The sequence below is a fragment of the Phragmites australis genome, chromosome 21 (assembly GCF_958298935.1).
Source record: "Phragmites australis chromosome 21, lpPhrAust1.1, whole genome shotgun sequence".
In the NCBI taxonomy this organism is placed as follows: domain Eukaryota; kingdom Viridiplantae; phylum Streptophyta; class Magnoliopsida; order Poales; family Poaceae; genus Phragmites; species Phragmites australis.
Window position 1 is genome coordinate 8605944 of NC_084941.1, and position 15024 is coordinate 8620967.

General features: G+C 45.2%; 1 protein-coding gene across 1 annotated transcript; it reads left to right on the top strand.

Moving 5' to 3' along the window:
* Positions 1-12875: 12875 nt before the first annotated feature.
* LOC133903137 (BTB/POZ and MATH domain-containing protein 2-like) lies at positions 12876-14014 on the top strand. Its single transcript, XM_062344487.1, has 2 exons — positions 12876-13205; positions 13274-14014. Exons 1-2 carry the CDS (start codon positions 12876-12878, stop codon positions 14012-14014), a joined length of 1071 nt encoding a protein of 356 aa, XP_062200471.1.
* Positions 14015-15024: the final 1010 nt, after the last annotated feature.

A 15024-nucleotide genomic window follows, 5' to 3' on the forward strand; every position in this document is an offset into this window, starting at 1 on the left:
AGAACCGTCGCGCCGCCACCATGTGACTGCTCGAACTCCTCCATCAAACGGAATCGTATCCTCTGATTTTGTTTCTGTAAATTTAGAGGATGAACAGTGCCATGATATTAGATTTTTACCGTTAGATCTGGAATGGACGCATCAGATTAACTGCTACAGTGACCTTATGAACAGTAGAATCGCTACAGTATTTCGCTGCAGTGAATTGCTGCAGCAGAATAATGTTAGGGTACTGTTTACTCAGACTCATATTACTGTGTATTCCAATGATTTTGTGAAGCAATGTTAGAGGATGCGCGTCCCCATCAAACTAACTCCGAGTCCACCATAGCCTACGTCATCACCATAGTTGCTCCACCTTTAATAGCAACAGCTGTTGCCATCTAAATTGAACACATATCAATCCAATCGTGAATCGAAGCCGCCACACTCGTTCGTAACGTCTTTCAACCGCACGGTCGAACCTGATTATCACCTCTGACCAACCCCTATCGAATAACAATCTTCATGCTCCACCTTGCGCCATGTCTAGCCCATAGATTGTGTGAGTTTTGCGTGGTGTGAAATATCTCCTTGTGCTTTCACGTGATCTTTCTTCATGACTCTCATCCCACTTGTTAGAGTACGAGGAAGCAAAACCAAAATCACAAAGCCAAACGCAAGATCAGAGACACCAAAACACGATATTTTTTAATGGTTTAACCATCTGTCTGTATCCTCAGAGTATGACTACGGATACTCCTTTCTAATATAATTATCATCTTTTCTTGTGGTTACAAGGGTGGCAACTCTTTATATAGGCCCAGGAATATAAGTCCAGTACAACTCTATCTTTAACTACCTAATTTAAATTCAAGTATAATTGTAACTAACTTTTGTACATATATTCCACATATATACAACAATACACATAGATGACATGGAGTCAGAAGTGTTTGGTGCTCTTCTTAGGTTCATATACACGGACGCGTTGTCAAAGATGAAGAAGAAAGAGGAACCTGCAATGGCTCAGTGTTTGCTTGTCGCAGCAGACAGATATAACGCGGAGAGGCTGAAGTTGATTTGTGAAGATAAGCTGTGCAAGCACATTGATACGGACTCTGCAGGAACCATCCTGGCATTAGCAGAGCAGCACAACTGTCGTGGGCTTAAGGAGGCATGCCTGAAGTTCCTCAACTCATCGATGACTCTGGATGCGTTCTTGGAAACTGATGGCTTTGAGAGCTTAACCAAGAGCTGCCCCAGCGTTCTGAAGGAGCTGATGTCCAAGTCGGTTCGTTGCTGACTTGAGAGAAGCAAATCAAGAGCATGGGCATGCGATTTCATTCATAGCATTTACAAATGCACAGAAAGTTGAGCTAAAGAGGTTGCTAATATGTGATAGTTATGTGCGGTGTACTTTATTAGTCTTCCTTTATTTCGGTTGCCATATCCTTAGTGAACTATTAGGGTGTTCGAGACTATTAGCTGCGCTGACAAGCTATGTTCAGAACAAGAAACATGTGAACCAGTGTTATGAACAATTAGTTCAGTTATAACCATTACATTTTGCTAGAATGCTGTCTTTTTCCTTCATAGAATTTCTGCGAATACAGGAAACTATGTGTTTAGCAGGTTTAGATGGTACTGATCCGTTGGGCTGGACTGCTGAATTCGAAACCTGGTATATTTAACAGCGAGGAAGAGTTTGTTCTAAATAGGTTTTACAAAGTTCTTGCCATTGAACTGTAGATGGCAGAATGGTTTGTGAAGTATGTCTACAATTCTACAACCAGTTGTTCCTTTCTATAATTTTTGCACCAATTCACCATTATCTACCTAACTACGTAAAGAACATTAGACTTAGTAAATAACATCAATCATTCCTCAAGAATTTACTGCGATGCGCCCGACCACAGCACTCGCTCCGCGCCACAACGCTGCAGGAAAATCTCTCCTCTCCCTGTTGCAGGGCCTAGCACTGCCGAATGCCGATTACTCATGTCTCATGACACTGTCCCTGACCTCCGGATCCGTGATCTCCCTCCACATGGATGCCACAAGGAGGTTTCCGAGGAGGTTGATTCAGCGAGAAGACGAATCTTCTTCGAACCAAAGATCTAAAACAAGAACACGTAAATCTGAACATTACCTGTAAACAAGAATGGCAGTCTCGCCTACAGCCCTAGAGGAGAAAAGGACGGGAGAGAGAACGCTAATCAGCGGCGGCTCTCAATTAGGGTAAATTATATGGGGAAGGAGGATTAGTTACACACAAAATTACTGAGTTGCCATTAATTACAATTTTTCCTATTCGAAAGGTACCCCTTTGTTGATCAATGCTCCACATTGTTTTTAGAGGAGGTTCCTCCGCGTACCTTGCAAACACTGTAAAATCTCTCTTTATTGGTTTCTGTACGGCAAAGGTGTGCATTAAGGAGACACAAAGCACTGAAACAGCAAATGTAGTCTCATTCGGTGTCTGATTTATCGGTTGATTGCATCTCTGCAACTCCACTTATTAAGTCAAGAATGGCTTTACTGTCAGCTAGCTTCGTCCCTGCTAAGGAGATGCAATATCTAGTTTCGTCTCTATTTTGATGTGAAATGGTTCATTACTTATCTACCTGTTAATAGATAAAATACTTTGTTATCAAATTAATACTTTGATGGTACATAGATGAAATATTTACCAATGGTTATTCCTGTGTTGAATATATGTGTTGTCACCTGTCAGGAGTATGAGTCCTATCCAGTAACAATATCCATCTGACCCAACTACTGCTTTATCTATAACTTGTGCTATTGGATTGAAATGTGGTGCTTATTGCAGAAAAAGAAAGACAATGATTGCGAGAAGGGGCGATAAGACTTAAGATCGTGGCGCAGGAAGCCTTTAGCAAGACACATGGATGGGCGTTGCTAAACAAAGGCTTCAGTACTGAAAAAAAAAACAAGGGGAGGCTTTTTGTATGTTCTTAAGTGTTACGAAGGAGAAAGTGCTGATGCTTTAAGTAGTGTCTTCAGATGCCTAACTGGATATGCAATAGGATCGTCAGGATTGGCTTGTTTTTGTGTGCTTCTTCTTTAGCTTCAGATGCCGATAGTTTTGCCGGGTTGGCAACTATGTTTCGTCTTGTTTTGTCCTTCTTTTTTTTTTTTTTTTTTTTTTTTGCTTTGTAGGACCTATGTAGTAGATGTTTTATGAATTTTAATATGAAAGCGGTGGTCACTCCCGCCCTTTTAAAAAAAGTAGTTCTGATCTGATCGCCCCGAAACCGACAGAAATCACACCCTTTAACCTTAAATTAACACAAAATTGAAAAGATTTTCTATTTTGGCTAGACACCCTGCAATTTGGATTCAAATGCGGATAATAGTAGCAATTTTTTCAAGTACAAATCATATGCGCGCATGCACCCACTTAGATATAACCTCACATAACGCTTTGACCACTAAGCACACCTACATATACATGTACTATTTATCTCAAGATTTAATCATAAAAAATACGAGTACCCATGCTGAGTCTAGGACTTTAACCCAGGTAAATGAGTTTCACCTCAAGGATCCTAACTAACTGAGTTATGTTCAGCGATTTTGATGTACGACCCTACAATATTGTCAAAAAAAGTGAACACGTCGAGAGGGCAGTAATTGACAAGCTGACGGCCCATTAGAAGCAATTTGGAGAGTTTTTTATTTTTATATGTTTTGAACAAAATAATTAAAAAAATCGCTTCTCCGTTTGGCCGGCGCACTTGTGTAGCTGGTAGCCCTTTTGTTGGGTTAACATGCTCATGCCTAGACCACCCTTCTGTCAGTTGGCCTGTATGCTTCTCTATGTGTTGGCCCTGCCATCAACAACATATTCTTTTGGTATGGCAAGGAGAGAGCAGTAGTATTTGCCTCTCTGTGGCGTGGTGGCTTGAGGCTATGTTGGGTCCTCTATGCTAGTTGCATGTTTCTCTACTGCTGCCCATTGCTTTACCAATCTTAGGTCTGTTTATTGGATGGCCTCGTTCTGTGATATATCATGTGGCATGATGCTCTTTACTCTATACAGCATTGATGCTTTTTTGGCCCTGCTGTTGTGGCCTTTGCTGTTATAAGTTGTGATCAAATCAGGTGGTAATCTGAGGTCTGATAACTTGCTGCTTCGGTTCTCTTGGCTGTTGGTGGCTTGGCTTGGCCCTGTTATTGTGTCCTTGCTGTTAAGAACTCTATGATGTGCTCATTTCACTTGATAGTCTGATGATGATGCTACATGGCCAATGATGATTAATGAGTTTATTTTGGTATTGTGTCGTGGCCAATGACATATAGCGAGGCCTGATAGTGCCTTTGCAGCTTGTTATTATCCTTCGCCTTTGTGATGCTAGCCTTCATGGCTCTATTACTGTGGGATAGTGATAGAGGTCGTAGATAGGAGCCTAGGGGCATGTGCAGTTCACCGAGCTCCCATCTGGTTGTAGCTGGTGAACTTCCGTGTCGCTAGACTCTCTCCCTCTATTCCCTTGTAGTACCTGAGGCTATGACCGATGATGAGGGGCTACATATTCTGAGGCCTGTGTGGCCGATGATGATCCGGGATACATAAACAGTCCATAAAGCTCATGCTAGATTATTTGTCTCGTCTTTTACTGTTATTTGTTTTCTAACACTCACTCTACTTTGTCTGTGATGCGTGTGACTACAGCCTTACAGACTCGGAGATGACTTAATGATGACCGGTACAGCAGCTTAATCGGAGGTTGTCTGGGAGAGCTGAATGTAATTAATCAGGGGTCTCACGAGGCCACGGGAACCAGGACGAGGCAGTCGCTAGAAGAAGTTAGTCAGATAGCATGTGCGTATGTATGTGGAACAAATTGTAATCATGAAACTTGGGCTTTATGAGTTCGATAATGAATAAATAAAGTTCAACGTTTCAATTACATTTGTCTCCTATTTCTCTCATATACTGTATGTATACTGGCATGCCCGTCGTTGTTATATTCACAGTTATACAGTACAACAATTCAAACAAAGGTTAGTTTTGAATCCACGAAACAGATTGGCACGCCCGGTAGGACAATGGTTCTCTGCCTATCTTTGCCGTGCTGCAATGGTCGTCAAATGGTCTCTCCAGTCTACAAGAACTGCTTGAAAAAGAATTTGTCAAGAAAATACTAACCAAGAGACGTTGTGGCTGTAGGCGGATTCATCCCTGCCTGTGACTCAGTTCCCACGATCCTGCAGTTCGGGACACTCCCGTCCATGGTCATCCTCCAGCATGAGGGTGCAATCTACTCCCGAATGACAAAGGAGCCATATGAAGGTCGTGTAATGAACAGGGCTCAGAAGAGAGCCTTCCCACAGATCAAGGATGAGTTCCACAGCGTCATCACCGAAGCAAAGGCTATGTTGGAGGGTTTCTCTTTTGTTAAGAGGTTTGAGGCTGAGCTGATCGTGGCCTTAGATGTAGTTTGCGAAAACCTTCGTCGAAGCATCACCACTGCTTGTTCAAGTGAAAAACTACACGCACGTCGGAACTACCAGCGGAAGATTGTCAAAGCTCAGAGGATTCGACAGCGGATTGCCTCTCGTCTTACGCCAGTTGACACTACAGAAGAAGAAGGGGCTTCAACCGAGGCTATTCCCCGCGCATGGACTCACCATGCATCGCGAGCTAGGCTCCCTGTTCAGGAAGCTATAGTAGAGGAGTTTTTGTCTCAACACATTGGAAGAAGTAGTAGGCTCTACAACCCCAGTCTTGTTGGCTCTCAGCACTTGGTGCCTTGCTTATGACGTCTGACCCATCTTTAGCTAAAGACACAAACCAATTCGCCGTGCTTCCAAGTGAAGTACTAGCGCCTTGCCCAGATGAGCTACAAAGGTAGCTACAGCAGCTTAGAGACCAAATGAATTGTCTCGAGAGATAGCTTTGCAGCTCTGCTGCAACAGAGATTTTTCAGCCTGGGGGCAATCCCCATCCCGCAAATTGTCATGAACAGCAAGACAAGCACACTGAGGCTCCGTGACCAAGAGGCCCTCCACCTTTGTCCTATCGGCCACGCCAAATGCGGCCGCCTACTAGATGGGACCAAGAAGCACGGTGTCAAGAATATGCAAGATGGCCTTTTGGGCGTGACTGGAGACCCCCATACGAGGCGGCTTCTTCCAGTCGTGAGGCTTCAAGGTGCGAGGCTCCTGCACGACCGGCGTGTCGTCCCGCTTCACCTAACAGATACCCGGCTCCATATGCTCTCAATGAGAATCAGCGGAGGTGCAAGCAAAGGAAGAGGAACCGCTAAGCGTGGTTCCGAGAGCTACAAGACCTTGTGCTACGTCACGCTCAGGTCCGTGTCCGAGCAGATGGCCAAGTCCACCCAGAAGATAGAAGAGTAAGTGTTCGGGTAACACCAAACCTTGAGCAAAATCCTAGGTACAATTTTCTCCTGGAATGCCTGGCGCCAAGGCCACGCCAAACACAAGATGCCGGCACTACCCCTGTTGCAACAGGGCCTGCCACGCAGCAGCAAAGGGCCGAGACACCTCAACCTTCGTCCATCATTGATACAAAAGAAAGTGAAAAGCCAGCAACAAAAGGAAAATCTGAGACTGCCCCCAAGGAAGTGGCACCACAATCTGTCATTGATGCACCACAGAAGCCTATAGAACCAGGATCAGACATGTCGACAAACTATGACACTACGTCCAAAGGATCGAAGAAGTCCAATGATGGGGACGTCATGATGTGTGGCACCATCAGAGTATTGAATCCTGAAGAATCAGATTTAGACTGAGAACCTCTTCCCATCACACACGAGTTAGGGTACTCCTCCAATGAAGAGATTGTGCCAAATCCAAAGGCTTGTTTCCTCAGGTCCTCGCAGCTTGTTGCAAAGCTACAAAAAGGAGGTCATAGTTGCCCCTTGCTTTCCTGTATCTAGAAGATGCAAGTCACTTGATGGAGGGTCATCTCCATATGACCACTACGACACTTACAGAAGTATTCCATAACATTTGCTGCAAGATAAAGGGCAGTTACACACGGTGGCCACATGTTCTGGCCCTGATACACGCTTAAAGATGACTGCTTGACAAAGAATAGAGAGGAGCCTTGTCACATCCGAGGATGATGGACAATATAGTCCCAGGGCTCATACATTAGACTCCCTTGAAACACTCTCTCAGTCACCACACTATTCTCAGCTAGCACATTTGGCTTTGTCTGGGGAAGAAGGAGAGCTAGAAGGCACAAATGTTGCGCCTATGAACATGGCCAACAAAAACGAAGGCGTTCATGAAGAACCACCCGAAGGGGCAGGTACAGTGGGTATGAGTGGTCAACACCAGTAGGTACCCCCGCATCCAGGCGCTCAAGATGAGCAAAATAGCACCCTTGGAAGATAAGTGAGCGAGCTTTCCGCAAGGGTGGATCAACTTTGTGCCATGATGTTGCACTTCACATCGGGAGGTGCACAACTGCCACCATATAATACGCTACGGATTTCTCAAGTTGACCCGCAATTTGGAGAGATGGAAGCTACGTCTCAGTTGCGCAATCCTTCTCCCATGGGGACAGGGAGCACGCCTAGCCATCAGATGGGTGCCACTCCTCCACGCGTCATTGCTACGCTGGCAAATTTGGCCACACATGCTATTCCGGCCATAACATTGAGATTACCACATTATTGTTGAACATGTGGTCAACAGAAGAATGCGTCAACTGGCGGCCGAGCAGGCTCCAAGACCATTAGAGAGCGAGCTCGATAAGCCATATGAAGTGTGGCACGATCGAGTTGCATTCCCCGTAGGTTGGCGTCCGCCGAAGTTCTACTTGTTCGATGGAACCGGGGATGCCATTGAGCATCTCGTCTACTTTGAGTCTGTGTGTGGAGACATTGCACACAAACCATCGGTGTTGTTGCGCCAGTTTTCAGCTTCCTTGATGGGAGCCTCTTTCCATTGGTATAGTCGTCTACCTGCAGGTTCGGTGCTTAGTTGGGTTTATATGAATGAGCTCTTCGAGTCACACTTCATCACCATGAGGAAAGACATTTCAATTCTGGAGTTGTCTCAAATCAAACAAAGACGGGATGAGAGGATTGAAGATTACATCGTCCGCTTTAGAAATAACTATGTCTGGCTCACAAGGGAGATGCACCCAGAAGACGCTGTGCAGATGTGTATCCACGGCATGCTACAACATTGGTTGGTCGGCGTATCAAGACGCGATCCCAAAACATTCAGTTCACTTGGCGATGCCGTTGCAGCTACCAAGCTTGAATTTGAGGAAGTACCCCACATCATGGAGATGTACAAGAACGTCGGCTCCGTTGACAACACTAGAAGATTTGGGTCTTCAAGTAAGCTGGCTGGGAATAGCAACAAGGGAAAGGCACCCGCTGAGTCAAACACTATAAGTGTCGTTCCAGTCTTCGGCCCAAAGAATGAGCGTCCAAGACCGACTGTGCGTCATAACATCTGGGAGATGCTGAATAAGCAGTATGTCTTCCGACGGGACCTCATCAATAGCCTCTTCGAATAGATGAATGAGCAAAGACTTTGTGTCTTGTGTGTTCCGCGAGGTGTGCCCTAATTCGAGTTGCCCAATAGCAGCAAAACCTCAGACACTATCACAACCGCAAGGTGCGGGAGCGGAGACTAGTTGTAGGCGATCTTGTCCTTAGGAAAATTTAGAATAAGATTGGTCAGAATAAACTCTCCAGCAAATGGGAGGGGCCCTACAGAGTGGTCGGTGTCACCTGACCTGGTGCGATCAAGCTAGCCATGGAGAACGGCCGTGAATTACACAACTCTTGAAACATCGCCCTGCTGCGCAAGTTCTATGTGTAGCATTGCTCGGAGACAGGCTTGTTTCTCTATTTTTGCAAAACCTTCTGGATGAGCGTCGAATATAACTTGTAAGTTTTTTTAAAAAAAACTAGACTCTCTATTTTGTAGGATTTCATGACCACCAATAGACCCTCACCAGATTGGCTCTCTGACCACTGCACATGGCAACGCTTGACGACCACTATGGGACCTAGCGACTAGGAAGTTAAAATGACCAGATAGCCGAAGGCTCATGAACGGTGTGGGATCACTGCTCGCGCAATGTTGAAGGTACAAACAGCTCAGGACAATGACCACAAGGCCACAAGTCCCCACTCGGGTTGGACATTGGTCGCCGCCTAGGACTTGTCATGTTAAGGGTCGTCTTGTGCTTTGAAAGCCTAACTAGCGAGCAGGGTAGACTAGTCGGAGCCTACTCGCCGTGATAGCACAGGGAAAACTCTCTGAACACTCTGAATAGCAGTTAGGACCAGACGATCCAAAACCCATAGGGCTCCCGAGTGGTCTTCCAACCATCAGCGAGGCCATCAGAAAGGGCCAGAACATTTTTTATTCATGGAAAAGATTGGTTGCAAGCGGGTCGATTACATTCAACTGGGCTAACTATCCTATTACATGCTTATTCTTTCCCTCTCGACTCGAGTGGCTAGAGTCAGGTTGACAGAAAGGTTCCGTCTAACTCTTGAATATCATGAAGATCCACCACCTCCAAGAATTCCAAAGTATACAGACCTCTACTTACCCTTGAATGAGTCAAGGAAACATTTATACTCTTCCTTGGGGTGACAGCTGGTCACCCCAGGAATCGGATGATGGCTTGCATAGGGGCCAGGGAGGGTGGTTGGTGTGAAGACCCTGCTGAAGCTACTGACCGGTGCCGATGGACCCGGCTGACCCTCCTTCTGCACCTCTTCCGCCTTCTCCTCTCCGTCGATCTCCTCCTCCAGAAGGTCCCAGTCGATCTCACCCTCATCATCAGAGATGTCATTAATCTCAGCCGAGGCAACTGCACGGGCCGGAGATCGAGCAAGAACGACAGGGAGAGACCCTCTCTGCATAGGGAAGCATGACAGTGGCCGGCTCCAACCCCGCAAGAAGGACTTGGAGATTGTCTGCCCTCGGGGACACCACAGTGAGCAGAGCCAATGTCTAAGGCAACTCGGCCCTTGCCAAATCCTCCAAGATCATCGACCTTCTCGATGAGGAATGGGAGGAGGACGCCATGATCCAGAAGAAGAGTTTTCTTATCGCCTTGCAGAAACTTCGATGGGTCGCCGGCTGGGTGAACTCCTGCTTTTATAGACCGGCCAGCCATTGATTCACGCCTAGGGTGAAGGGTAGAACTACCGCGAGAGATGTCCCCGATCCTATCATTTAATACCCTGGGGGCTTACGGCTTCTTCATGATCAAAACTGTGCATGCATGGTCGCGTCTGGGCACCAACACCTTAGGTTCTCATACCTATATCATCTAAACACCTCACTCTCAAAAGTACCGAGGAACCTCAACCGGCATGGCATCTGAACCTCTCGAAATCCAAAGGGGCACGCATGGGGAACCAAAAGTCCCTCGAGCCCAACGACAATCAATGTTTCTCTCTCTCTCTCTCTCTCTCTCTCTCTCTCTCTCTCTCTTTCTTTTTCAGGACGCTTAACCTCCCCACGTGACATGAAGTTTAAAGTCAAACTCTGAAAGCTAAACGGTGTTGACGACCACTCTCTGGATGGACTATGTTCCCACAAGACCTAAGTGGTACAACCAGATCTGACCACGGCCACAGGGAAGCTTGGGAGCTACTATCAGAATATTGAGTAAGGGGGCATTCTGACTAATGGGTCCCATGAGGGATGTGGTGACTGGCGGCGATATTTCCTAAACCCTTGCCCATCGAGCGACTAGCTCTTGGCTCGCATGACCAGCGCGAGACTTGCGCGAACAGCCTCCTTACGATATATTATGGTTCTGCGACTAGTCCTAACTAGTCGTGGGACGTCCATACATAACTTGTCTAATCATATTTATTGATGTCTACTCAAGTGTTTTTCTTCCCGAAGTACCTCCTCTAGCGAACAAAGTTGTGGCCAGCGTAGATAGGCAGTGCCCCATCCTATAGCATTAAGTACTACAGAGCGGGATGTTGCGGACCGACTTGCGCCCCGTGATGGATGGGATAAGATTTGCAGAACGACCAGACAAGTGGATGATTTGTAGGTAGACTCGTGAAGCGCAGGGACGGGACAGCTTGGCAGACGATCTTGCAGCGCACGGTGATGTGATAGTCCAGGCGACCGGGGGAGGCAGGTGCGATGACATTCCACAGATGGGACGCGTGCAGAGCTCTCAGGGTAAGTTGGGTTCACTATGTTCTCCATGATGATAATCTAAGAGTAGAATATCTAGCCAGATATAAGTCTGCTAAACAGAGCCCTCTTATAAGTTCTCATTCTCTCTAGTATATAAAGAGAGGAGGACCCAGTTTGTAAAGGGACTGAGAAGGAAGAGTAAAGAAAACTCATCTATAACCAGTTCACAAACTCTGATAACAAAATACACATGACGTAGGGCTATTATTCTTCGGAAGGTCTGAACCTAGATAACCCCCGTGCTCTCTAGTATATAAAGAGAGGAGGACCCGGTTTGTAAAGGGACTGAGAAGGAAGAGTAAAGAAAACTCATCTATAACCAGTTCACAAACTCTGATAACAAAATACACATGACGTAGGGCTGTTATTCTTCGGAAGGCCTGAACCTGGATAACCCCCGTGTTCTTTAGTTAATAACAAGCATATGAACACCGCAAGTATTGTTCACACGTCCACTGACAGATATACCCTAGAATTATTATTAGAGAATAACCATCGACAGACGTGTAGATACTATGGAGATGGTGCTATTGCTGTTGTGGTGCCAATCGGCAACGAGGATGCGAGGTTGCTGCTTGGACAATCATCTAAACACTGATAGAGCAAGGAGGAAACACTCATACTTGCTCTATACTGACACATGCGACGTTTGACTAGACTACCCTAATTCCTCTTCTGCTACTCTACGCATCCAGTGATACCATCCATGATTTACTACCCAAATGGTTTCCTAATTGAACAGATAGAATTTTTTAATTTATGTTATTGTAGCTTACCTGTTCCCTAATAGCTTTAGTTGCCCCTCTGTCCTGATAGATCTCATTGCCAAGGCTTAAGCTTGATAACTGATTGCACTCTTTGGTATGTACTACGTATGAAAATATTTCTTGTTCTTTACAACGACAAATCAGTGTGTGTATATATATGTGTGTGTCTATATATATATATATATATGTATGTATGTATGTCATCAAGTATAGTTCTTCTCTCTTCTCTACATATATATTCGAACCTAGAGAGATTCTGTTGTTGTTATGCAGTGCTTTCACTTCATTTTTCAGCGAGAATTCATATTTCTGTTTGCTCAAAAGGAACAGAGTAAGGTAGACCGAGGTGATTGCTGACGAAGATGTACATAGAAGGAAGCTCGTTTAGGATCCCGTTGGTCTTATCATTCTCATCAATCTTGTGCCTGACCTTCTGTAAGGAGAAACTATATATCCTATCGCTGGCTAGTTTCAGTTTCTTGTGTTTTGTAAGGAGAACTATATATCCTAGTAGCGCTTGGATTTTCCAGCTTCAGTTTGTGTTGCGTTAAGTACTCTGTTCTGAAACTGATTTCACTGGATCGCCGCCATGCCTTTTTGCCGATAAGACGAAGAGTTTCTGGCCAACGTCCCCGACACGGCCGGCGGGGCACTTGGGCTTGTCATCGACAGAGACAGCTACGTGATTGGGATTCAAACTGAATGCAAATATTACTTGATTTGATTCTGTTATGGATACGATTTATTTACATGTATATATATATATATATGTATATATATATCTCCTTCTGTACAATAACAACCCCTTCTATATCTAACTCGCGGAATCTTAGAATCCTACTCGTATTACGAAATTGTGAACCGAAGGAGGATACGAGTTCTTCTCGAGAACGCTGAGGCATCGTTCGTACATCGGCAGCCATGTCTTTCGCCGGTGTATCTGTCGTCGGCGAAGGCCAGGGTTCGCGTTCCACCTCGGCCATCACCGCCGCCGGCGCCTCCGTCACGGACAGCGGGTACCACCTGCTTGTGGTCGACGGGTACTCGCGCATCAAAGGCGACACCCCCAATGGCCAGTGCATAGAATCTCAACAATTCATTGTCGGAGGCTGTCGCTGGTTCATCGAGTACTACCCTAATGGCTCTGAGTCAGAAAAACCAGGCTACATGTCTTTCTTTCTCGTCCTCGATGAAGAAGATAATATTCCCGAGCCTATGATGGTTCCGTACGAGTTTAGCTTCATTGATCAGGTTGACAAGCAAGAGTCATCACGCATCCGTGCAAAGCGAGCTCACGACTTCACCATTGATGTTTGTTTTGGGGCTACCCATGCTTCATGAGAAGAAAGGACTTGGAGCGATCGAAACATCTCAAGAACGACAGTTTCACGATAAGGTGCGACGTCATCGTCCCCAGGGATGCAAACACGCGTTCATCCTGTGTTGTGGTGTCACCAACGCCTGGTATTCAACAGCACCTCGGTAGTCTCCTCCTGTCCGGTGAGGGCGCCGACGTGACGTTTGAGGTCGGCGGTGAGACGTTCATGGCCCATCGCTGCGTGCTCGCTGCTCGGTCTTCTGTCTTCAAGGCCGAGCTCTTTGGCTCCATGAAGGAGAGCACAACCACGAGGATCATACGCATAGACGACATGGAAACAGAAGTGTTCAAGTTATTGCTTAGTTTCATCTACACTGACTCGGTGCCATATGACGACGACGGCGACGGCGACGACGACGACGACGACGAAAATGCTGTAGTGATGTGGCAGCACTTGTTTGTGGCGGCAGATATATATGATCTCGAGAAGTTTTGGCTGATATGTGAAGAAAACTTGTGCAAATACATCAACACGGACACGGTGGCGACCATCCTTGCATTGGCTGAGCAACACTATTGCCAAGGGCTGAAGGAGGCATGCTTGGACTTCCTCAGCTCCCCAGAAGAACTGCAGAAGGTTATGGTGAATGACGGCTTGGATCAGCTGACTACCAGCTGCCCCTCTATCCTGAAAGAGCTCATCACCAAGCTTGTGTCGCTTATGCTTAATAACTCTAAGTAATGGCTTATTTGTATGTACGCAATTAGGATATGTCGTAACTTTTCGGCATATATATTTGATCCTTGGGATGCCGTTATTATATTGTAATGCAATTTACGCAATCGGTTCAACTTTCAGCGAGAACTAAATTCCCGGATGGTTGTACAGGACCGAAGCAAGGTGGAGGTGATTGTACAAAAACAGTCCAGAGAAGGAGAAAGCATTGTCTATGAAACGATGCTTGTCTGGGACTGGGATCCTGCATGTCTTGTCTTTCTCAGTGATTGTGTTACTGAGTGTTATTTCGCTGGCGAGTATTAGTTTCTGGTAATTTTTTTGACACATCTAAAAATTGCACTGGCATACTTTAGACTTACAGTATGCACACCTATTTTTAGTAAAAACAAATCTGAACATGAGAATTTTATTTCAATTTTGGATTCTTTACATATGGAATCGCAACACTTATATGTGATTAACTTCAATGCATAATGCATGGCAAAAAAACAAAGGAAACATTTAATAAAAAAATTATTTATTCGTCTACCTCTTAAATATAGTTATGTAAGTAGTTTTGTGAAAAATCGTAAGCAAATTCGAATGAATCCGTGAGTAATTTAGGAAAAACAAGTTAAAACAATTCAGATCAGGTGTTTAACAAAATTTGTTAACAAATTATAACCATTCGAATGCAATATTAAATCTAGCTACTACATGTTTTCATAAAAAAGAAAATAATTTGTGAACAATTTTGTTGCAAACAATTTCAGAAAAAGTAAATTAGTTCAAACTCGTGCAGTTTTTAGATTTTTAAAAAAAATTACCGGAGCAAGCAAGAACAAGCAGGGGAGGACGGAGGGGCACGCATCGGGCAGATTGCTCGTTGGGGCTGACGGTTGACACCTTGACGGAAGGCTTATAAGGAGTGGATGAGAATGGAAAAGAGCAGAGATTATGGAAAAGATCTACCTGATTTCAAAATTTTATTCCCCTGCATCCATGTGATGTATATCGGACAGTTCCAGTTAGGA

What these genes read in the sequence shown, in the direction of transcription:
- LOC133903137 (XM_062344487.1), top strand. Translation starts at nt 12,876, where the DNA reads ATGTCTTTCGCCGGTGTATCTGTCGTCGGCGAAGGCCAGGGTTCGCGT. An exon ending in AGTTTAGCTTCATTGATCAG is followed by an intron (nt 13,206 to 13,273) that starts GTTGACAAGCAA and finishes TGATGTTTGTTT; the next exon opens with TGGGGCTACCCATGCTTCAT.